Raw genomic sequence first — 26,229 nt, 5'->3', positions numbered from 1 at the left:
TTAGCAGAATGTGCCACTGACTTTGAACGAAGGTTCTCATATACTTTTGGCTTGACATGGCCATTATGAGCCAAATGGGCAACTGTCTGTGTTTCAAGCCCTACTGTGGAGCAATCAGTCATGAGAGGCCCCCTGCAGTGACTAATCACTGGGTGTGGAATTCGAGTCCAGCTTGCCAGACTTTCACAAGCTTAAACTTTCATGAGACTCATCGACTAAGTGAGCCGCACTTCACATTTTGAGGAACTGATTCAATTAAAAGCGCATGAATTTTGTTGTCGTTGCAAAGTTGTGATATTCCCCCCCCCCCCCCCCCGATGTATTAATGGTACCATCAGCTTTCTGTCTCCTCCGAACTCCATGCTGCTAAACTCTGGAACTCTTCACCCTTCTACCTAACCCTTTACTGCTAAACTCTGGAATCCATTGCCCCCTTCCTTGCCTTCATACCCGATTACAGGTTTGCCGGTTTATTTTAAATCTAATTTTAACCACCTACCACACTCGGATCCACCAATGCCGACTGTAATTAGGTTCACAATCAATAGCCGCAGACATTTCATCAGCAACTTTCAATTACAAAGCGTCTGAGCCGTTTGGCTGGCCACCGAGCCCCGTGTGGAATCGTTCCATCCTTGCCGAGGCACCGCTATTGAGTGGTGGGAGGGCTCAGCGCTAGATCCCGTTCGCTGCTTCCTGCAGAGGTTCGTGGTTCCATCCCAGCGACCGCCATGGTTATTACTGTGGGGCTATTAACCAGAGAGACAGCACGCCATCTGCTTCGCAGCAGACGTTTAAAAAAAAAACATAACGTTATTTGAGTTTTTGTAAAGGTTTAGCACGTGGAAACAATACCTGCAAATTACTGAATTTTGTTAATTATCACAACATCGCCCCCTGCAGGCAAACGATAATTCTCCTGTGGCACTTAGTGTCTTTGTGATCGCCTTGTGCTATATTAGAATCGAGCGAATATAGGCTCTAACAATTGAGATGTTGGTAAACTCACATTCTACCCTGGTCTTTTAACGGTGGCTGATTCTGATGCATGAGGTATCCCTACACAAACGTAATTGGGGCTCTCTTGCAGGCATCACTGTCATTGTTGGCTTGATCTTTTTACTCCAGTGTGTTCTTCACTTATCACTCATTTTCTTTCTTCTCTTTCTTTTTTTCTCGTCTCCTTTCTCTCTTTTCCCAGCAACTCTTCCCTGCCTTAGATCACAGCTAGGTTCTTCACTCCAAGACCCATTTTTCCGTACCAACCGCGGCGCTCCTCTATCCTGGTTCTGTTTTTCGAACGTTACCTTGGTGAAAACATGAATGAAATCAAAACAAGCGAAAAGAATTAAGCGAATACCAAACGACCTCGCTAACATTGCGGGAGCGCAAGCCCTTAGCTCTTCCCCCGTGTGTGCAGCACGGCTCTGCCTGTCACGGCGCGTTATTATATAACGATGTTTCCTGCTGTCCTGCATGTGTGCCTTGTCTGTGTGGGCGGCAGGTATGAGATTGGTTCTTGTGAAAAAAAAACCTTCACTGTACATATGTGCCGTGTTATGAGCACATTCCTAGCAAGTCGACTGGAGAGGCTTTACACTTTTTTGGAAATCTCATTCTCCACCCGCTTACGCTCAGGCCACGTGGAGCCTCGGCCTCTATGCGTGGCGCTAATCATTTAAATCGGTTGCTTCTCAAATTTTTGGCCCGCGGACCACTCAGCCGATATAAACATTTGCACAGACCACCCAGCCCCCCCCCCCCTTCGTGACAAAATACATTCACTTTTTTTCTGCACCTCCGATTGGCACGGTTGGCTATATACGGTGTGAAAGAGGACCACCTTGAGGACCGTTGTGGACCACTGTTGGTCCGTGGACCACACTTTGAGAACCACTCATTTAAATGATTGTGGTTTTGAAGAGCAGTTTTTTTATTTATTTTAACCATTGCCATCACTGCCTCTGCCATCGGTACTGTCAGTGCCACGATCGCCACCACCACTCCAACCACTATCAGCACTGTCGTCACTACATCCGCCACCACTACTGCCGCCTCTGTGGCTGTTCCATTGCCAGAGTACAAGTGCTATCTCGGTCACGACTCTTTATCGAGTTGCATGCACACACGATCACACGGTCAGATTTTCCACTCCTCCGCGCCGTCTGCAGACTCTACCTCCGAGCCATGCCTGCAGGGCCGTTCACCCGAGCATCCGTCCATATATCCATTTGATAATTTCTCCCGTTTCAACTTCCGTTTGGTCTTCTGTCCGTCTAGTCCCATAGGCTGCTCGTGGAGAGTCGATCTGCATGTGGTGATGCCTGTGCAGACGTCGTTTGCAGAACCCGGAGAGCATCGTTAATTTCATTTTTTTTGGCAAAAGCCTTCCATCCATCTCTCACTGAATCTGTCTGTCTGTCTTTGTTCATTCATCCATCTATCCAATACTTGCTTTGTCCTTGTGTCCATCTGTATCTTGTTCTCCTATCTATTCATCTGTATGTCCATTCACCTTTCTCTCTGTCATTCATCCATGTTGTGTTCATACTTTGTCAGTGTTGCCAGTGCATTGTGCACCTCAACAAGCAAAAGTTGTATCCCTTCACAAATGAGCAGTGGGTAAGCATTAATCTCCATTAGTGACCCTAAGCCAGCAGTGGAATTTCCAAATTCGAACGGTGGGGACCAATTATTCAACAACATGGAACAACTGTCAAGTTTCTTTTTAAACCTTGTCTTATCTCAGAAGTAACACTGTAATATTTGCTTCTGTGGGCCGTTTTGTAACATGGAAATAGGAGAAAATAAAATGCTGCCCGAATTTCTTGTTCCCTGACATCGTAGAAGAAACTCGGGAGGTGAGAGACCTTTCATCTGTCGACAACGAGCGTGTGTGCGTGTGTGCAAGTGTCAGCTGGTGCTGACTAACCCACTGCGTTGGGCACTGGCACGTGATGACTCACCGCTCGCACGGCGTGGGGCTCACCGAGAGGGTGAGTCAGCGGGCCCAGAACCATCAGCAGCGCGGCGCAAGCCAATCTCGCTGGTGATTATTGATACCGGCAACGCAGAATGGAAATTGGTCAATATGTCCTTCCGGCCAAATGCTACAAGATGTCGACGGCTATATAATTTGTTTTAAATATTTGCCACTCGTCATTAATTAACGGTGGCACTGTTTACTTGAAAGGATATAATCAGGTTCAGTGCTACCGGTTTAACCAAAAAGTATCAAACACAACCTGCCTTGTTCAAGTGCGTTGTAATTTTCAACATTTTGAAAGGCATCTCATTTTAACATCACACAGTCAATAAGCGCCATCCAGGAAGATCACAGGTAATAGAAATGTGGCGGTGGTTGAGCTACACCTGTTACACTGGCCTGGTTGATTTTATTGTCTCTAGACATTCCACAGCACATCGGGTTTGATATTTTAACAAATATTTCAAAATCCACAAAAACCCAACATCCAATTTATGGAGCATACGAAGAATATAACACCCACTATATACCCGAACTCTTCGTCCAACAGATATATGAAAATGGAATTTTCACCACCGACTCAGGGCTGCCAACACATATGTGTGTCGAACTGGGAGTCACTTTGACTCCAAGCGCATCTGGCACTGAGCGATGCATGGAGGACGATGAATGGAGAGGGGCTGCTCTTTTTAAATATCCGGCTGCTCTGAAGCGTGCCACGCCTCTGGAAAGCCCCCTCACCCTATCGATCAAACAAATGTATGTATGTGTGTATTCAAGGTCCCCTGATCCAAGAATGTACTCGATGAATCAACATTTCGTTTACTCGAGATTGTGGGGGAAACAGATGTCTGTTAATGGTTAATCGCATGGTAAAGGTGACTAAAACAGAACAAATAAACCATGATATTGACGTGTAATTCAAAGGTATACGGCACTTACGTGTACGCCACGGTGGCGAGATGTTAACCACCTCGCCTGGTATACAGGAGGTTGTGGGTTCAATCCCAACCTGACTCTTGTATATTTACATGTCTCTCCCTGTGTTCGTGGGGATTTTTTGTCCAGACCCTCCTGTTTTTCCCTCCACATTTAGACACTTGTGTTTAAAGTATTTGGCTGCTATAAATTTCCACATGATAAGCAACTTTGTTGAGTGATCATTTGTGGCCAAGGTCGCTTCTGAAAAAGAGCTTTATAGCTCAATGGGCCTTACCTGTTGAAATAAAAATAGTTTATAGTATAATATGGAATCCTGAGTTTAAATACACACGCACATATAAGGCATGGAAGATCACAGAGTGAGTTTATTCAATCCTAGCATTGATGTGAAACTTTTATCGTCAAGTAGAACCCAATATTGTAATAGTATGCTTAAATGGGTACCTCCATATGGCTTTCAGTGTCGTAATTGGTTGCGTGATGAAAGTGGATCAGGGTATGGGATAGATTGGGGTTAGGTTTAGGGCTGGTCAGGGGTAAGGTGGATATCATTTAGATGATGCATGCCTGTGTTAAAGACAGGCCCTTTGTGGAAGTGTGCTTTCAGAAAGACAAATGTGCTATTAGCATTCAGACGAAAAGCGCATTTAAGAAGACTAATCGGTGATAATGTTTCATGCTAGGTGGCGCTATGTGCAGAGTGCTTGTTTAAGTCACAAGCTTGTGAGTTGAAATACCGGTCAGAGGTTGACTCAGTCTATCATGTTCAAGCGGGTAATAAAATCCGTATCACTTTGTTGGAGGGGTCAATTGTAGTCAAACAATGGAGATGCTGGCTGGATAGGTGGGTAGGTGATTGGTCAGGTGGTTGGGTGGGTGAGTGACTGGGTAAATGTGTGGGTGATTGTCTAGGATAGCGGTCCCCAACCTTTTTGGCACCAGGGACCGGTTTCGTGGAAGACAATTTTTTCATTCACGGCCGGGGGGGGGGGTCATCATTGGGTCTTTCCCCCTTTTCAAAGAAGCTCTCCAGCGACGTTTGTTTTTAACTCATTCTGGCTAGGGTTTGCTTGTGGGCTTACCAAAACTGTGACTGAGACAAGTGCGCAGTGTGGGAAAGAGGCGTGGACGGAAGCGGTAAATACAATAATGGGGGCGGGCCACGTGCAGACTCACCGCTCACCTCCTGCTGTGCGGCCCGGTTCCTTACAGGCCACGGACCGGTACCGTTCCGCTTCCTGGGGGTTGGGGACCCCTGGTCTAGGTGGCAGTCCTGCACGGATGCCATTTTCTCTGTCCATATGGTACAGCAGAGGTGTAGAGAATTTCAACAGGATGTGCATCTCTACTTTATTCACCTGGTCAAGGCCTATGATACCATCAATAGGCCAGGACTCGAAGTTATTATTATGCTTTTGGAGTCACAGACATTAAGGATTTTCATAATGCTGGGCCAGCATGGGTAAAGTTTCAGGGGTGGGTGTTGGAGCCATTTTCTGTTATTTTTGGGATGCGACAGGGATATCCTCTGGCCGATACACTATTTAACATCATCTTTGACCATGTAGTTCAAGAAGCTTTGCATGAATGTACCAGTGGAATTTCCATCTGGTATAGTTACGATGGAAGGCTGATCGATGCCCGGGTGCAGTCAAAGTATGGCTCTCTATTAGTCAACCATATTATGTATGCGGATGATCTAGTGATTTATGCCCACTCTGATAAGGAGTTGGAGATGCTACTGCTTAACCTGGAGCATGCTACCAAGAGGTTGCTCCTGATCATTGGCCCCACAAAAAAGCCCCTGTCATCAGTCGCTCCCTCCCTGAACTCTCTACGAGTAATGGGGCATTTGTGGAAAGAGGGGAGAAGTTTCCGTACTTGAGCAGTGTGTTTATGACCAGCACTAGTTGAGCAGCCGAGGTCTCATTCTGAATAAGCAGAGCAGCATTATATTTTCATTCGCTGCATAACGCTGTGTGGAAGCTACCTGGCCAATCGCTCTTTACAAAGCTCTGGGTCTTCTCGGCCACAGTTATGCCCTCCATTTTTTATGCTTGTGAAACATTGTGCCCTCTAAAGGAACATCTGCGCCGGTTTGAAATATTAAGGCTAGTCTGTGTACGATCCATCCTTGGTTTAACCAGACTTAATTGTGTAAGGAGTTCACAGGTTCTTGAATGGTTTGGACACAGTCCCATCAGTGAGCTCCTTCGGCATGTTGCCCTTATGCCCAGCCACCGCATGCCCAAGCAGTTTCTGTTGGGCCTAATAGATGGGGCTAAACGGGTGTGGCACGGGCTCGAGAAGAGATGGGCTGATGTGGCAGTGTCAAGATTGTCCTCTGTAGAGGAGGTTCATAAAGGAGACTGCTGGGGAGGTAGTCACCCTCCAACAACAACGGAGGGCAGAGGCACGACGCTCACAAACAGCAAGCTGAGCGCTGGGCAGCTAAAACGCATATAGTTGACACAGTTGGGAGCACAATTGGTGCATCTGCCATTCATCTCAGTCGGTCAACCCATGGCACCTGGGTCTGTTCCGTGACCTCCAGCCAGCAGGCCTTCAACACTTCGCGTGGCCTCAAAGTGCACCGAGCATGGCACAAGTGCCGTGGTGACGTCACCGCCACTTAGTGGTGAACGGCGGTTGTTGTTGGCTGGGTGGCTGGGTGGGTGGGTGGCTCGGTGGGTGCAGGTCACACATTGCTGCGGCATGTGACGCTCAGTATTTATAGTCACGTCTGGGGCCATTGCACTGGTTTTGGAGTCCATGCCACGTGCCTGCTGCTGCTGCTGCTTTTGTCGTGGTTTATAATTGAGTGGCACATGATGCTGCGACCCCCACACTCTGGCTAGGTGCCCTTCGACCTGTGACCTAGCGCCTAGTGTCAGGAGCCCTTCAGATGATGGCCGCGGTCATTGTGTTTCTAAACAGCGTTGTGAACAGAACCATGTGTGGACATTGCGATGGATTCATTCACATGTATGCACATGCAGCGCTTGGTGGGCATCACTGCTGGTAATGACAGATATTGTTGTTGTCTACCTATGCGCAGAGCCTGTTCCCATGAGCCTCCCTCATTGATTCCTCCACCCATGTTGAGGACTTGGTCTTCCAAACTGACTGTTTCATCTCATGCACACTGTTCAACCACCACACTTGCAGGCCACATCACTGCTCTTGCTGCTGCTTTGCTTGCACCGCACCTATTTGGAATTCCCTCTCATTTTTGCCCCCCCGAAGTTATTAACAATAACCGTGCGCAATTCAAGAAATGTAGAGACTGACCTATTACACTTTCAACCGTGCTGCTTCTTGCTGGCTGTTGTGGCAGTTTTAGTTTATTTGCTCAGCAACTGTGATTTAAAAAAAGGATGCCTCTGCCTCACGCTCATATGGAATATCCACCACGTAACAACGTCTGTAATCCTCAATCATGTGAGGTTGTTACTCGGTGCATCTCCTCCCCCGTGAGCCGAGGAAATGCTCCTCCAACCACGGCTCTTGTGGCCCTTCACACCCCATTGGTCCGCCCCCGTCACTCAATTTTCCTCCCCCTCTCCACTTGTTGACTCTCTGGGAGTGGAGGATGTGTGATGTGCACTTGACAAATCAATGAATTGTCACGTTTGGACCTTTGTACTGTACTTGTCGTTCGTTGGTCCATGACTTGCAGTGAAATAAAAACCTTCTCGACCTGAAGGTAAACACTCTGATCTGGTAACCGTGAACGTTGGTGAGGAGAGGACATGCGGGCGCTGAGGAATGTCCCTGCGAGCGACGGGCTCGCTGTGTTGGAATTAGTGGCACTTCGCGAGTGCCTTGGGCCCATCTTTGTGTTTACCAGCCGCCGGTGGGATGAAATAGAGCTAGGGTGGCTCTATTGTGTGGGAGTATTTGAGATGTTAAATACCTCGCCTGGTATGCGGGAGGTTGTGGGTTTCATCCCGACCCTTACACCTATATTTGGAGTCTGCATGTTCTTCTCCCCGCGGTCGCGTGGATTTTTCTCTGGGTCCTCCGGTTTTTCGCTCCACATTTAGAATGATTGCGTTTAGAGTATTTGGTGGCTATACATTTCCACGTAATAAGACACTCCGCTGAGATATCAGTTGTGGCCGGGTCACTTCTGAAAAATATCTATTTAATTCACTTGACCATATGTGGTAAAATAAAAAGTTTACTCGAGTTTGTACATATACAAGTGTGTGTTCTCACAGTGGGGAGCGGTATTGCCGTAGTTAACGTGATATACAATGAACCAAGTGATGTGCACTTGATTCCCGCTCATGGCTAACATTAGTGGAGTAGATCTGAACTGGTCCTAGGTCTTACCTATGTGGACTCAGCCTAAAACGAGTATCTGGTAAAGTGCGAAAACATTGCCATGGATAAGAAAAAGGTGTCTGCATGCGTTGCTGACCACACCACCACCACCTTCTCGTGTGCGGCGCTAACCTTAATTCGGTGCTCTAACAGCACCTGCCCCAAAAAGTATGTAAAGGCCATATGGGGGATCTTTGTCTTCGTTTACGTGAGCATGAGAGTATATGGGCGTGTGTGTACTTGTGCGAGTGTGTAGCTGTGCCTTTGTTTACGTGAGCGGGAGGGTACGTGTGTGGACGAGGAGTGGCGTTGTATTGGTTTTCACACTGCGCTCCCCCCCATCTCTGTGACTAGTGAAAATCCTGAACTGTGGCCATTCGGGATGAGCGGGAATTGCTTTGTGAACTTGTCTTTGGACTTCTTTAGGTGGGTTCCACCCAAACCTCGGGGTGACCAACACCAGCGCTTGGACTTCAGGGCGTGGTGCTTACTGCACCACTCCCCTCACGGGCCGTGCCTGCCCCTAAATCGGTGCTTTCTAACTTCCCCTAACATTTTGTCCATATTGAAAGGAAGTGCTTTGTCTTGAGTGGGCGTGAGAATGTGATATTGTGCTTATGTGAGAGAAGCTGGGTTGTTTGAGTGTGTGAGAGAGAGACTGGGTGGCTGAGCGTGGGAGAGAATGGCGAGGTGAGTGTATGAGAGAGAAACTGGGTGGCTGGATGGGTGAGCGACACTGGCTGCGTGTGGGAGAGGGACTGTTCCCCGTGCATGTGTGTGAATGAGACTGGGCGTGGGCATGTGTGGGAATGAGACTGCGTGGGTGAATGTATACCCATCCATGTGTGCGCATGCCAGCGCACGTGCACACCAGCACGGGGGAGAAGCAAGGAAAGTTCCGACAAATGAATGGCTGGGTGTTGGCTGGGTGTTGGCTGGTCGTGCCGAATGATGTAATGTCAACAGACCGCGGGCCCTCTCCCCTCCGGGCAGCGCTGCTGCTCTTGTATAACTTCCCGACAGTAACGGAGCGACACAGCAGCCCCTGGCGCGCCGGGATGTTCATTTGGAATCGTGACACTTTAAGTGGCTCAGCACTCTTTGGACACGGCGGCAGTGTCTGAGCGCTGGCAATCCTGGGTTTATACTGGTAGGAACCTCCTGGTTACACCAGCCCACAGGGGATTGTTGTGTCCGTCCGTCGTGCAGGGAGGGGCTGGGTGGGGAGGGTGGGGAGGGTGGGGAGGGGCTGGGTGGGGAGGGTGGGGAGGGGCTGGGTGGGGCTGGGTGGGGCTGGGTGGGGAGGGGCTGGTCACCCCGTGGTGCCCTTATAAAACTCAACGTTTAACCTACTCACGCAGGCTTGTGCCCCCCCTCACAGTCGGGCATATTTGCGGAATACACCACGCCGCCGTTGACCCTGGCCATTGACCGAGCAACCCAACGTTCCTACCAGCTCCCTCTGCAGGAATGTGTTTCTAGGTGACACTTCCGTCATGCAGACTTCGACTGAGCGCACAGTTGTGCAGGTGCCTTTCCTCGAGCACACAGGCAGCTACCCACGTTGGGTGCTCTTTGTGTGCGCCTATTAAGTAGTAGGATAGTACAAAGGGATGGTTAGGCCAGTACTGCACAAGCCCAGCGAGATCTATATGATTACCTCCGACCTGTTGAATTTGAGTGAACTTCCCAATTGCATTGTTTCTGAAATGTATTGGTATCCAACACTTAACAGGGATGCTATCGGTTTTACTAGTCCTCATTGCCTAACGTGTTTTTATTTATTTGTTCTGGTCACGGGTGTTTGCTCGTGTTCCTAAATAATGTTACACCTCCTCCATGGAATATTTGAAGACGCTTTTTTCTTCAAAGTGAGTAGCAAGTGTTCTTTGAAAGGTGTACAATCTTCCTGGACTTAGCGGGTTACAGTTGCTTTTACAGTAGTACTTACGACCGCATCACGTGTGTATATGTAAACTGCCTTGACATGGGGGGAAAAAATCCCAGGCAGTTTGTTTGCACGTGGGCAAGCTTCTGCTGCTCATTATTTCCGATGATGGCCTGTAGCGAGACAACAACACACGATTGCTGCATGCTTGTTGTTTTAAGTCAGTCTCTGCGAGTCCTAGTTACATCTCGGCACAGTCCTAAAAAGTTATAAAGTGGCTAGGGTTCGGCGTTATCCTGCCTGTCTAAATACTTTCTCTGCAGATGGTTTAAGCCAGTCCGAAGGCAACGCATTTTCGTACAGCTTTAAAATGCTGTGGGTGCTGAAAGTAAGAAAAATAACTGGCCTTCACCTGGTCGAGAATCTTTTTCAACAACAGGACTGCCGCCGGTGTGAGGTGGCACACCCCACCTTTTTTCTTTAATATGCTCGCTCGCATTTGAGAGTTGGAGTTAGAGGTGTAGAGATGCATAGATTCACATCAATTCTTCGGCTCGTGACACATGCATCAAATCGCGGGTGTGAGAAAAATAATTTTTATATTCATGTGTGTCGGATGGAACTGGTTCACATGTGTGACCGCTACATCCACCTCATTGTGGTAATGTAACAGCAGAAATGTAAGTGGCTCTTGCATCGAATCATCACCCTGAATTGTAACAATTCATAAAATTGTCAGCAGAAGGGGTGAATCATCACACCTCCGGTTATGGTCACAGTTGTGGTCGGATAATTTGCTTGGGCCAGTGCAGGGCTATGTGGGGCAGAGCAGAGAAGGCAGGGCCTGGCTACACTGTGACACGTCTTCATGCTTCGCCTGTGATTTCCCCCTACGCTTCGTTCCGGAGTGCGGTTATTGGTGCTGTGTGCACGTGTGTGTGTGTGCCGACTTTGAATGCTTTTGGGAAAAAAAAAACAATTCCGTTGGCAGGAGGAAGTCCACTGGTCCTGTTTGAGCTCCGTCGCCTAATTTCTGTTTGCGAGCAACCCTGTGACATTTTGTTTTTGCTTTTTTGGGGAGATACGTGTCTGCCGTGAGGAAGGAAGAACCTCTTAAATTGCTCTTGAGTGGACACTTTAGCCTGTGGTGGTGGTGGTGATGATTGTTTTAGTCAACCATGAAGAACATGAATTAGAATATAATTACTTCAAAACAATGAATTATATTCACACTTTTAGAGGCTTTGAAACGAGTTTATGGTCTCGGCACATTCAAGAATAATTATACAAACACATACACAATACAACGACAGATATCCCCCATATAGACTTGTAGACTCTTGGAGAAAGAGCTATTAGCGAGCACCTACAAATCATGGTATGGTACAAGTGGGGGTGGTGTGGCCAGGTTGAAGCCCAGAAACCTTGGTTTCCCTCATTTCTGATATTACCATCCCACACCAGATACTCATTGATGGCTGAGTGGACCTAAGTGAGGCCCAAAACTGGTTCATATACACATGTATGGCCAGGAATCGAACCAATTTTGCCATAATCAGCTTAGTTCACCACACACTGCACCACCACATCCCACACAAAACACAGACACCAGCGCACTCGTACACGTGCTCTTACCGACTGTGCTTTTTTCACATTACTGTGCTATGCAATAAAACAATGATGCCCCGTATAGCCTAAATAGACTGTTGGGGCAAGTGATATTCACGAGCACCTATGAAGGTCGGCACGGCACATGAGGGGGTGGGGTGGCCAGCACTACGCCCGGCCGCCTTTGTCTCCCTAGTGGCGATGTTCATACACACAAACACGTGTACACACTGCAGCCACAATTTGCCGCTAAGTGGAATATGACGTCACTATGGTCCTTGTGACATGCTTAGGTGCACTTTGAGCCCACATTAACAGGTGAAGGTTTGCTGATTAGCGTCATGGGATCGACGCAGTTTTTTATCACTTAACCGGCAAGGTTGTGTGGTAGATGCTTAACCAACTCTTCATACTGTGCTAACTCCAGCCAGCCCCTCTGCTCGTTGTTGCTGAAGGGCGGCTACCACCAGCTGCCCAGTAGTATCTTTCACAAATCCCCTCCATAGAGGCCGATCTTGACACCACTGGTACCAATTTTTTGGCAAGTCCAATAAGCTGGAAGTCTTCCTGTAACACAGCAGCCAATCTTTTGAATAGCCCATGTGCCATGCCCATTTAGCTCTCTGTATCAGAGTAAATAGATGTGTGGGCATGTGGTGCCCTGGGCATGCGGGTTACATGACCCACCCCATTCAGCATTGCCTCCCAGAAGAGATTTCTGATGGAACTGTCCAGAACTCTTAGGTATCTGTGAGCTCAGATATTCACAAATGAACGCAGACATCCAGACAGACACAGATCAAACGACAACTACTTTGAGGTCACATGGAGTGTTGTGAAGGCTGGTTCGCGGGTCACAGGCTTTATCCAGTTGTTGTGGTTGAATTCGTACATATGTGAAATACATACACTGCTGTGGTGACCGCACCAAACAAACAATTACAACCCTTATAATACATATTTCGCAAACTGCGGTCATCCTCGCAGCGGCTTTTGGCTAACCATCGAACAAAGGCGGTCACTGCATCGTGCGCTTTCAGATGCAGTTCTGCGACTGTCTGGAATGCTCTTCCTTCCAATATTAGGCAGCCACTGGAGCTATGCACATTTAAATCTCGATTGAAAACTGATTTCATTAAAACTGCTTTTTGTGTATAGTTTGTTGTCCTTTTCCTGCAACTCCTATAAGGATGGTTGCCTATGTTTGGTGCTAAAGTAGCTCAACATACATACATACATGCACCACCTGTGCTCTCCACTGTGCTAACAGAGACCCCATACACTGATACAGACACTTACACACCTCGACACACACATTCAACACACACTTGCATATACAGACACAGATACCTCCAGACTGACCCCAAAGACATGCACACATACTCTAGACAGACTCGCACTCCCCTGCACACAGAGCTCCCATACATACACACACACAAGAGAAAGATTCCCCATATAGCCTTAACAGACTGGGGGCAAGTGCTGTTAGCGAGCACTTATGAAGGCCGGCATGGTCCACGAGGGGGTGGGTGGCCGGCACCACACCCGACCCCAGTGGCGATTATTTTTACACACCACACCAGGTACTTATTTGAGGCTGAATTGACCTAGGGGAGTCCCAGGACCAATTAAAATAATCGGCACTGGTGTTGTTCGTGAATGGAAATCGAACTCGGGTCACCAGGTTTGTAGCACAGTACGCGAACCGCTACTTTACCGCCACACACATGCACACACACTCACAGAGACAAAGATACAGACACCTCCCTCTTCCCCCACATTCACTCAAGCATAAATTCACACGCACCCACACCAGACACATACCCACACTCTCCCCACGCCTATACACACATTCCCCTACACACCCACACAGACACCTCCCCCTCCCCACACCCAGACACACTCCGACACTCCTCCCCACTCTTGTGCACGCATGCACACGGTCGCCCATAACTGTGCCCCTCATCTGGAGACGCGATAGCACCCGCACGCCTCACAGAACCCCCCATCGGTTTCACGGCACCCATCGCTGCTGCGTTCACTTCACCTCCATCCGTCGCCGCGCCAAACGGCTCCGTGCTGACCTCATCGTCGGTAACTCTGGCGCTCATCGCAATGCAGGCTGCATTTTTGCGATTCCAGATGGCTAGCCTGATTTGGGCGCGTGCCTTTGTGTAACGGCTGATGAGACCTGCTCGGCGGAGAGACTGGGAAGGAGAGAGGAGGGTTCCTTGGTTAGCTCTGGAGGTAGTCGTGGCGAGATGTTAGCATGGGTTCGATCCCAACCTGATATGCGTTTAGAGTATTTGGCTACTATAAATTTCCATGACAAGCTACTTGGTTGAGCTATCATTTGTGGCCAGGTCTCTTATGAAAAAGAGCTATGTAGCTCAGTGGGCCTTACCTGGTAAAATAAAAAAAAACCCGACGTCTCTTTCGCATGTGGGTTTGGCACGGTTAAAGGAAGAAATAATCTGGCAACAAAGAGCTGATATCTTGTGGATATATGTCCGGCCTGTGTGGCTATCTGGCACAAGTATGTTTGATGCTTTGTAGCTGTCCGATGTGTTGTCTGGATGTACCGAGCGATGTCCGATGTTTCTATCAACGTTTTAGGGGTTTCATTAAAGAAACAAAATTCCTGCCACGTGGAGCAAATTTAATTATTACGATACTAGAGTAAAAAAAAATACTTGTATGAATGAGACAGAAAAAAAACACGTATGAGATGTTAAAAATTATATGACAACTAATTAATTATGAAGTCATATCGTGACCCTGAATCATGACAATCAAATTGCCGATACCTAGCTACTTGATGGACAATGTATATAAAGCAATGTCAACATCCATGTTCTGTGATCCATCTGTCCTAGCTGGCTATACGCACCGATTTAAACCGTTCTTCTTACATTTTATTGACACCTAAAGCTTCGGTATTGCCAGCGTGTAATGCATTCCTGTGAATGTGTCGACAACATACGTGGGTGACTGGCTCGTGAGTGTGGGCGGCAGGTGTCTCCTTTTGTCCATCGCACGCCCACGGGGCCTCATCTCTGTCAGCGTGTCATCGCTAACCTTCCGGTCGGTCGCTTTCCTTTGAAAAATCCGAGCGACTTTCCCTCCGCCTCGCTCCGCTTGTCGGAAGGCCTTACACGGTTCACGGGAAACTCGCCACCGTTGGCGAGATGTTAACGCCCTCATCTGGTATACAGGAGATCGTAGGTTCGATCCTGACCCTGATATGCCTGTATATTTGGAGTTTTCATGTTCTCCTCGTGGTCGCGTGGATTTTTCTCTGGGTCCTCCGGTTTTCCCTCCATTTAGTAACATGCATTTAGAGTATTTGGCTGATATAAATTTCCACATGATAAGCCACTTCGTTGGGCTATCATTTGTGGCTAGGTCGCTTCTGAAAAAGAGCTATATAGCTCAGTGGGCCTTACCTGGTAAAATAATAATAGTTTATATGTTGATTTAGCTCAACCGGCAACTTCTAAGCCACCCGTGGTGTCGGTGGCTTATGGGGTGGAACTTAAGGGATTTGCTGTGGGGCCCATCCAGCTCTGTAACTCGCAGGTCGACTAGAGAGAGGGCGGTGACGGGGAATGGAGATTGCGCCCACGTATGGGTGGAATGCTGCCATCAGGGTCAAAGGGTAGGATTGTCGGCGCTGATGGTGATATGTGCTGACTTAACGATTGCTCACCTGTCAGTATTGGATAGGGTAGTAGATTTTTAATATTTCTAGGTATATAACAATTCATCCTCTCTTGCAGCGATTAATCTCATGACTCTAGGGTCATGATTTTGATTCAAGAATAGATTGTTGTTGTCTCATTTGTATTGTCGCTCTCGTATGTTCTGTATTGTTCATTCCATTAACCCAATAATACTTTGGATCACCATTTGCATAATATTTGTAGAGATAGTAAATAGTGCATTGTTAGATGCTCAAATTGATGCGTTGAGCACAAGTGCAAGAATGGTAGTTAGTTGATGAATCGTTACATGCGTAGACACGGTTGCGCTAAATTAAAAGTTAATTCTCCAAGATATGGAGTCAAACAGCAAATAGATGTACTTACATATGATCGTGTACCGAGCATCTGATCGGGATTCATAGCTCCAGAGTGATTGTGAGCTCTACCACTGGGTGTGTTGCAGAGACATGCACGAAAGTCGTGTGTCATTGAGAGACTGGTTCCAACCAAAATTCATTGAATTTTCTAAACTGGCCCCAGGGACTGCCAATGGACATCAACACAGGCGAACTCTTGTGTGACCTTTGCCTCCACTCGGAGTTTTCTGGGAGTTTTCTGAGATCGGTCACGAGCTGCTTGCATTGCACTTTAAGCACTGAAGTTCAAGTGCACGTTTCCCCAGAGTCGTGTCCTGGAATCTGATTGCGTCGCGCGTGAAGATGCCAATGCTGTAAACGCTCCGAGTCCTTTCCCTGCCACGGCGTTGCCAATGCATCCCTCCCAGCGTTGACGTCGGCAGCACCGCACGACCACTTTCCCTGCACAGGCTTGTCTTAAAAAATACAAAAAAAATTGTAAAAAATAATTAAATGCTGCGAGCAGGTGCACCATGCGCATTTATGCTGCTGACAATTATCTCTTTGTGGTCCGGGCAAGCGTGAACGTGGCTCCCGCGTGCCTCGCGGATTCTTGCGGTCGCAAGGACGACGCTCGCGATTGCGTTCTCAGTAGACGTGCGTTGGCACTCGGCGTGTCTGCGTGAGTCCGTATGCATTCATGCATCGTGCCCAGATACGGGAGCTGTGCCCCCTCCCCCCCCCAACCTTCACTGCTGTTGGGGTAAGATGTTAACTTTCTCGCCTTGTATACAGCAGGTTGTGGTTTCTATCCCCAACCCTGGCGCCGGTATTTTTAAAGTTTGAATGTCTCTCTCCCTGTGGCCACGTGGATTTTTCTCCGGTTCTTCTGGTTTTCCCCTCCGCATATAAAATCAACATGCGTTTAGAGTATTTGGCTGCTCGCAATTTCCACATGATAAGCCACTTGGTTGAGCTATCGTCTGTGGCCAGGTCATTTCTGAAAAAAAGCCATATAGCTCAGTGGGCCTTACCTGGTAAAAAAAAACAATGCTTTAGTTTTAGCTCTAACGTCTTGTTCCTCCCCACAATCTCATATCCCACCCCTTCTAAACATCCCCTTCCCCACCATCTCCTCCCACTGTCGCTTCACGCTAACGCATGCCTCTCCGGTAGGTACTATGTAGTGATTCATCACCCCCCCTCCCCCACTACCCATTCCCCTAGCGGTTTGATGAAGTATCAGTTTGGGGTTGCCATTCAGTTTTCAAGAATCTCCCCAAAAAATTTGTCTCGATTTCACAGCCTCGTCATGCCAGGATCTCTCGACTCTTGATGTCCTTCCCACGCCACATTGGTCACGGAGATTCTTTGACGATATTTAACCATGCTGGTCAATGTGAGTTGGTTGAAGGTTGGGGAGGGGGGGATGCCTGGCCCGTACAGATATCACTTGCTACTGACATTAGCCGCAGCCTGGTATCTAACTTGGGTCTCTGTAGAACACAGCGCAGTGTGTTAGCCACTGGGCCACTGCTACACCCCCCATATGTCGAATCTAGAGAGTGGTGAAAATACAAAAAATCCTGTCCAAGTCGTAAATAATAATTTTATTTGCCCAACTAAAGTAATGTACTGTGAGCGACAGAATATATTCTTTATGTTCGTGAATCAATGAGTCGTTACTTGCCTGTCCCGACAGTGATCAAAACCACTACCAGTATCTATGCCGTTGACCTTTAAAGAAATGCTACATTTTGTGGTACGTTGCATTAAAAATGTGCAACCGCTGACTAAATTAGTGGCCGCGTGTTGCAGTGGGCAGGCTGCCCAACTCATAAATTAGAAGGTCACGGGTTCAAATCCTGTTTGGTGGTCAACTTACTCCATCATCCCTTCATCCCTTCATGGCTGATCCAATGTGTTTCACTTGATTGAAACTCTACAGTGGTTGTCATATGGAAGAACTGGCCCTGACCATACAAAAGTGGAATTTACAACACTGCCTCGGGGCCACCACTGAAGATGATATGGGTTGTTTGAGCAGGGAAACACTTGAAGTTTTCTCTCCCAAGTGGCTGCTTCACCAGCACTTTGGCACTGCGCTTAGACTCTTATCATCACCCCACGAGTGGCCTGCTCGTGCAGGGGACCAATATGGTGTCAAACACACTAAGCCATCCCCACAGAAATACGGAGTTCAAATCCTGTGTTTGAATCCGGTTTGTTGCCATACTTAGGCAAGGAGACACAGGAAGATGGTGATTACACGGGAAGAGATTTTTACCAGTGCTGCCTCCTCACACTTGAAGACAGCTTGCGTTTGAGGCATTGGAGTTTTGCCCTCTGGAAGCGGGTTAGGTTTTACAGCGTACAGTCAACTTACAGCATCGACTCACTCATGGGGCTCATCATGATTATGTCATAGAGCTGAGCTGGCACTGCTGAGATCCAGGGTTCCTGTTAAGGTGTTCAGCGTGTAGTTACTCTCTGTGAGTTCTTGTTCAACATACATGTCAGGCGCACTCAGCCAGAATGGCTGATATTCTGAATTCAAACCTCAGGGCTGTGTGTGTGTGTCTTTCACTTATTGGATTCATAGTGGCCGTGTCAGAGACACTGAGGCAGCACCGCCTCGGTCCAGGGTTCTACTCCCAGGCAGCGGGATGTTGAAGTCATGGTCTTCTATGCAACACGTTTTATCTGAATTATAAATGCGTTTTATCATCCACTGACCTCTCAATTAAAGCATTGAAAATATTCACGATTTTTCCAAGAAGGCCGAAGTGATGGTATTTGTCTCACGATGAGGCACTTAACAGATGGGCCATGAGAAGGCTGCCATCTCCGACCCCAACATTGCTCCCCCCACGGCTTTGATCTGCCGAAGAAAACTGGTGCTCCATTAACTGCTTCAGAACAGCAACTGGGTCTCTGCACCACACCTCCTCCACAAGTGGAGAATTAGACAACCCACAGTGTGACTACGGCCACCCGAACCAGACAATGGGAGCATATCACGAACGACTGCATCCCTATGGGCCGCTCTCCGGCGGACTGAGCGGTATTAGTCGCATGGCTCACGGACTTCAACTTGGACGTGTGATTGGCATATACTTGCCATACACGCTAAAAGAAGAATGAAAGCATTTCGTGAATTATTCGGTGTCGCTATCCCCCGTACTCGGTTAATATCAAATTTCACAATTCCCTTCGGGCTTTGATTTTTTATTACTTCCCAAAGTGACGCTGCACATACATCGCAGCTGAGTTTTTAAGTTAGTGTGCTTTTTACAACGATGTTTATTGTGTCTGTAACCTTTCCGCATTATTGTGGAAAATGCCGTGATATCTGCATGTGCGGTTTCACGTGTAAGGTCATCAGCACCTTTACACTTTAACTCGGCACTTTTCAATAAACTTCACCCTTCGCACTTACAGCATCATTTCGCTGTATTTCCGCTTCATGGTATTTAACCTTCCCTTAGCGCCTGCGAGATCTTTAACAATGCATTGATTCATTGATTAATATTGATTGTTAAGCTAATGATAGATGCTTAAAATCACGGGGGTAAGAAGAAATGTTATTTAATGTGTACATGCCACGTGTAATAGCTTCACGTGACGCCTGCCGTAGCTGGTAGAGCATGCGCTACATTCACCACACTGCTAAAGAGATTATCGAAAGACTGTTCATTCTTATTGATGAATGCGTTAAGTGTATTGATTCTCAAATCAAATCGTAGTGTTTTGAATCAAATCGTCGGAGAGATGGGGAAAATTGCATAACCCCTATTATATACATCTCATTTCTTTATTAACAGGCATTTGACTTTCACCATCTTCCATAGGACTAAATTTGTACATAACTTAAATAGCACAAACAAACACGGCTTTGTCACTATTTCCATTAAACGTCATCAAACCTGTACAGCTTCGAATGACACGCCAAGTAAAATTTCACCTCTGTTGTTTTATGCGATCGGCCAATGGACTTTTCTCAAGTTGGCAGAAGAGCACAAAATGGGTTTTTTCCCGCTAAAAGTGGCGCTGCATTTGCTTGCGTGTACCTGAGTAAACACACTACATCTAATCCCGCACAGCTTATGAACATCACTTAGTGGATTTATTTACCTAAGAAAGCTTCAACTGGGCTTTAACTGGGTCTCCATACACTTTCACGAGGGTCCTGGTTGGGATATTTGAGCAATTTTTTGGACGAGCATTTTTGCTTTTGAGAGAAGACCGCAATGGTCATACGTATGTAGAGACAACACTGAAAAACAATCCAAGCAGATGGCTGGGCAACCTACTTCCCCTCATGCTTCCACAGGTCACCTTGTCTCCTCCGCAGAGTGGTGATCAAGGCCAGGCGTGTAGCACCATGTGTAGAAAATGATTTGCTTGTGCAGGACACTCCGCAGGTTACCAATTTGATTACTACGTAAAGCACGAAAAAAAATGTGTATTTACCAAAGGTGGAGTAATGAAGGTCAAAGTTTTAGTTCTCGGCAGCTGTTGAGAAATGCTTTTTGGCCACACTGGATACACACCGGGTCCACACTGGCATGCACGGGTTCACACCCAGGCCAGTCGGCACCACCTGGGTGATTTGGTTCTTGATAACGGTACCACTTGGTTACTTTTTAGAATCCTCATGTGCAGACCTTTTGAGCTTTAATTCACTTTTACGAGTCCCACGTGGGTTTACCCGGGTACTCTGGTTTCCTCAAAGGGGCCGTCCATAAATTACGTCGCGCCATTTTGGACGATTATTTTACAAATTTATTTAGAAGAAAAAGTCAGACCACCCTCAAATGCGACGTCACAAAGCTCTGCCTCCCCCCCCCAAAAATATTTCCATTTTGAAAATCTTTTTAAACTATTGTCATTGTAGTGCGTATTTAATGTGGCGCTGCACTCTGATGTTGTAGGAGTGTTGTTATAACAATTCTATATTTATTTAAAGTTGCGCATTTTTACGTGACGTCACATTACTCAAACCCCCCCCCTCGTCACACATCGTCACAAATGTCTGACCCCCCCCAGGTGCGTGACGTCATTTATGGATGGCCCCAAACATGCAAAACACTCATGAAAACAATGGAAGTGACCAAACATCCCGATTTAGCAGCCTCTGGTAAAAGTCATGTAACTCGCTGAGACTTCTAAGATCAACAAGTAGCTTTACTCATGTTAGTTTTGCAAAATTACTTATTAAATTGAAAGTGAAGAGTAAGTGATTTCCTGTTCAAACAAGTTACGTGGCTTCACTCATTTCTATTGATGACTTTGAACCAGTGGTGGATATTTCACAGTCACATGGCCGGGCACAGTCTATGGGACACCGCCTACCAAGCAGTACTTTATTGGGTCAGCTTCCGAAGGGATGAAGGCCTTGGAGACCGTCTCCGACTGGGCGTTAAACGCGCAACCTTCGTGTCGCAAGTCGCGCGTGTGCAAGTCGCAGCGCCGCCCGGCTAGATCGGCCATTCGGCGATCTGCATGCGAACGAGTGTATGACGTAACCCCACCCTTGTCGTTGGCAGTCGTACTTCGTCACGGACTACGACCCCACCATCGAGGACTCGTACACGAAGCAGTGCGTCATCGACGACCGGGCTGCACGCCTCGACAGTGAGTTCACCCCGCGGCATTGTCAGCTGCCGACGTCGGTGTCCACTGGACTCGTGAAGATCGACTTCCCTCGCTGTTTGTCCCGTTTGTGTACTCGCTGTCTCGTCTGTCTTGTCTGACTCGTCTGTGCTTTCAGTCTCATCTGTACCACCTACTGTGCGCCGTTTGTCTCGTCGGAACTGTTTGTACTGTCTGTCTTGTGCGTGCTGTCTGTGAAAATTGCCGGGAGGTGACAGTATGGCAGGCGAGTTTATGAACCCGTCTGAGCTGAACTTTTGTGTTATCACCTTGCATGCACGGTGCACTTTCTCCAGATACTTCCGTTCCCCCCCCCTCCCCACATACAAAACATTCGTAGAAACAGAATTGGCCAAACATTCCAATGCAAGACCCTCCTGATTTATTTACCTCGCTTCACGTGGTAAATAAATCCCCATTATTCTTATTGTACATTGTGACACCACACCCAGCATACCGAGCTTCCTGCCACCCGGGAGGGTCACGACCTGCTGTCACAGTGACTTTGTGCGAGGGCCGAAACTCCTAACTCGAAGGTCCCTCCCACAAGCCGTGACAAGCTGCAGATAGAACACTCTTTTTAGCTTGAATCACTTGACACCCCACGGTACACGAGACACATTTTCAGCGGACATAAGGGATACGATTGGCACTGCGTACGTTTATGCGAGACAAAACACTCTGTTCTCATGCGCACCAGTCAACGCGCGCATCCTGGGCATCCGTGAAGCCTCAGATACACGGGAGCATTGTGACTCGCTTGACGCTGTGCACGCGTGTCAAGTCGCACGCGCGTCAAGTGCGCATTCTCTCTGGGCTCGCGACTTCCCTCGGCAACGTCGCCGCTACACCGGCGCAGTTGCGCCGGGACACACACCGAGCGATTCAGCCTCCCGACCGAGAAACGAGCGTCGGCCCGTGCACCACACGCGTACGTGCGTGCGCCGGTGCACGCACGGCAAGTGCGTGCGCTGATGGTGTACGTGGGGGCGGCGTTCTCCGTCAACGTAATGAATGGGGTCTAGCAAACCTGCAACCTGCATACAGTACAAAAACCCCCCAGCGCTCGGAACCACACGGGCATTCCTCGGCTAACTCCATTCTGTGGCTGTGACTCAAAAGCTTAAATAACTTCGCTCGTTCCCACTAAGAGATATTTTTATTTTATTTCGTTACTAAGGCAACGTAGATTCATGGCAATGTGGCAAAAAACCCAATTCGCCTGTGAAATCCTTGAACGCCACTAATGCAGGCCCGCTGAGCTCCATAGGCCCATCGTGCACCGCGCGCCCATGATGTTAGCTGCGGTAATGGAATTCTCACCGTTCAGCATAACTTACAACGGGCCTGCAGAATTATACATAACGTAACAGCTCTCCGTATAGATTGTGAAGATCATCCCGTTACCAGAAAAAAATGTTACATGCACCAAACCCTTATTCACTTTTATTCCTTTACGCTGCATTCACATTGAACTTGTTTGAAGCCCACAACACCTGGCAAACTAGTGCCGTGTGAGAGAAATAACAAGTGGGGGGGGGGGGGCACGCCCAGCTCACCCTGTGTCGGTTAAGGAGCTTGTTTGACCACCATAGTGCACAAAGCTAACAGTCCGGGTTTGGTGAAGTCGGAAGACCCAGTACCAGTGCAAATATTGCTCGGCACTCGTGTTAATCGTGGCCGCTGGGAATCGAACTCGGCTCGTCAGGTTTATCGTGCATTGCGCTAACCACCACTCATTTGTTCGCACCTCTCCACCCACCCCACTCCTTCAAATTTTAACGAACACTTTCCGGGTTTTAACCTCGTCGGAAGCTCTGCCTAAAATGTCTCGTGGATGCTGCCCGCCATGGGAAAATGGTCATGCACCTTTGCTCTAAAGGGTCGTGCTACGTGTTCGCTGTCTGAAGCCCGTGGTATTACTGTAAACTTGATGGCGTTAGTGTCTCCGCAATGCCGGATGACTGGGTTAATTATTGCACAGGTGGAGGCTTTATTTGGTTGCAGTACAGAAAGTGTTCTGAATATGCTTTGCAAGAAAGTGCACACAGTGATGTCATTTAACGTTTTCCGTTTCATGGCCAAGTCAGGTGGAAAACTAAATAATAACTTTATGGGGGAAGGGAGACGGTCGTTCTCATGAAACATCAACGACCTTTCTTGTTTCGCACTGCTGCCTACGCTTGCGGTCTCGTATTCTCAGCCAGAGCTTCTGTGGATTTATATCGGTGGTGGAATCGCGTGACTCGATGGAGACGAGTGCAGTGGGTGAGGAGTTGGCTTCAAGGGTAAAGTCTGAAATAAAACACCTTTTGGGGTTCCTAAGCAGAAAATTGCCCATGCAAAACACGGAGACAAAAGTTAAAGAGAAGGCACTAATCTCCCATCAGCTACTCGAAGCCAGAGCTGGAACTTCCGTATTCCCATGATAGGATTGGTCTGTTCATGTGATGACCACACCGTTGACGTTTCATAAATTGATATTTGTATATTTTGTTGTGACCCCCTGATTTGGATGTTGAACTCACGACCTTCTGATTTCAAGTTGAGTAACTTCTACCACAGTGACATATGGCTCGATGGGTGATTAACAAAATCAATATGCTTCTTATTATTCTTTGGGTCTTTCGGTAAAGTCACATAGATAGGCTCAAATAACATAACAATGTTTGCCACATAGTTGTGTGCAGGGTGAAGGAGGGTAGACATGATAGTGGCACCCAAAAGTCGGCGACCGAAGGAGTGACCTGAAGCTCGAGGGTGGTGGTAATGAGACTAAGTCGTCATTTACTTAAAGCTTTCATGACTGCAGGATTTCATACTCTTTGGGTCTTTCGGTGAAGTCGGTAAAGTCACTTTACCGAAGACCCAAAGAGTATAAGTAGTCATTGAAGCACATGTGGCCTGTGTAACAAGTGGAGAAACAAAAGCCAGTGGTGCTGAGACTGTAAGATCCAACCTTGTGAGGTTGGGTGTCGACTGTCCAGCAGGTCCAAGGGGGTCCGACAGAGGGAAGGACGTGATAGCGAGGTGCATTGGTATCGGTGATATTGGCCATGATGCCCAACTGCACATTGGCCTCGTTAGTGAGATCCACCCCTAGTGGGTTTGACCAGCACCCAGCCATGAACAATCCACTGCCGGACGAAAGCCCCCTCCCCAAGCCGTCGCCATCTCTCATGATCCTGTGATGCTGAATTCGTCAAGGAGCGGAAACTATCACGTCAACTCCGGTCACTCTCGCAGCAGCTTTAGCTGGTCATCGAACAAAGACGGTCACCAAATCCTGCAATTTCAGATGCGCTTCTGCACTTTCAGATGCGCTTCTGCAACCATCTGGAACGCTCTTCCTTCCGATATTAGGAAACCAGTAGAGCTATGTACTTTTAAATCGAGGTTGAAAACGAATTTCTTTAGAACTGCTTTTTGAGTTTAGTTTCTCCTTTTGAGTTTAGCATCTCCGAGCACGGTTGTCGATGTATGGTGCGAAAGAAGTTCAACTTACATACAATTCAACTTTTCACCCACACACGAGCTGATTTCATTCCTCCATCTCTGCAGCGGACATCTGAGGCTTTGCATAATTCTTTAAGTCTGAGTCACAACCACCGTAATTTCCACCAATTGAGTTTGGCATGGTTTCCAATCGTTTTCCTTGCTGTAGCGAACATTATGTTTGTAATTATTCACCCCTTAGTAATTGAATGGACTGTTACAATTCATTCAGGAATTGGTTTTGCTTTTTCTCGTTTGTAATGTTATGATTGTACTGTTTGTCTTGTCTGTACCGTCTTGTCATGCTTGTACAGCCTGCACGACAGGGTGATTGTAAAGAGAGCACATATTGACGGACTTGTATCATCCGTATATAGTTCAATCTCACTGCTTGACCAAAGAGAGCACAATTCGTTTCCCGCCCAGGCTAACAACATCTCAAGTGGTCCTCTCAGCCATAAACGAACATCCTTTTGCTGGGCCAAGTGTGGTTCAAGTCACACTGTCCTGTCGTGTGTGCCTTACTGGCCTGAATAGGTGCTCGCTAACAGTGCTGGCTCCCACCCCCACAGTATACATGTATTAAACCGAACACTGGGTGTCTGTTGCTTTGTGGTGCAGTCCTCGACACGGCCGGTCAGGAGGAGTTTGGGGCCATGCGTGAGCAGTACATGCGGACAGGCGAGGGCTTCCTCCTCGTCTTCTCCATCACGGAGCGCGGCAGGTGAGCGGCGCGTGACATCTTGGGGAGAGACGACCTTGTCAAGCGTGAGAGCGTGCACAGAGGCAGCATGTAGCGTAAGCCACCCTCTGGCACCAGCCCCTAGTCCCTCCTGGCAAAGCCCCCAAGTGACCCCCTTCCTAGGGATCCCTCCTGGAAAAGCCCCCAAGTGATCTCCCATCCTAGGGGTCCTCCTAACAAAGCCCCCAAGCAACCCCCCTTCCCAGGGGTCCTTCCTGGCAAAGCCCCCAGGTGAGTCCTCCTCCTAGGAGCCCTCCCGGCAAAACCTCCAAAAGAGCCCTCCCTCTTCGGGGTCCCTCCTGGCAAAGCCTCCTTCCTATCCCCAAGTCTCGATAGCAACGGTTGACTTACAGCCGGCCCCTCAGCCTGCTCCTCCTCCACCCCACGATCTTCTCCAGCACAGAGAAGCTGGCAGGCAGCGTCAACCAATGGGAAGCGAAGAGCCATGTGCTCAAAGCCGTTCTCGCATCGTGCAGGTAGCGGGCCCCATCTTTGTGCCCCACGCATAGCCCATGGTTACACAC

At 48.0% G+C, this 26,229-nt stretch overlaps 1 protein-coding gene across 1 annotated transcript in view; it reads left to right on the top strand.

The window, feature by feature from the left end:
- The window catches only part of RRAS2 (RAS related 2), a 57,563-nt gene that overhangs the window by 14,887 nt on the left and 16,447 nt on the right, over positions 1 to 26,229 (top strand). Inside the window, exons 2-3 of the mRNA XM_078856972.1 lie at positions 21,363 to 21,450; positions 25,585 to 25,687. Coding sequence (XP_078713098.1) covers positions 21,363 to 21,450; positions 25,585 to 25,687 — 191 coding nt within the window. The remainder of the gene's footprint in view (positions 1 to 21,362; positions 21,451 to 25,584; positions 25,688 to 26,229) is intronic.

This window comes from Lampetra fluviatilis, chromosome 5 (genome assembly GCF_964198595.1).
Source record: "Lampetra fluviatilis chromosome 5, kcLamFluv1.1, whole genome shotgun sequence".
Lineage (NCBI taxonomy): Eukaryota > Metazoa > Chordata > Hyperoartia > Petromyzontiformes > Petromyzontidae > Lampetra > Lampetra fluviatilis.
The sequence above is the reverse complement of the archived record's forward strand: the minus strand, read 5'-3'. Positions and strand labels throughout refer to the sequence as shown.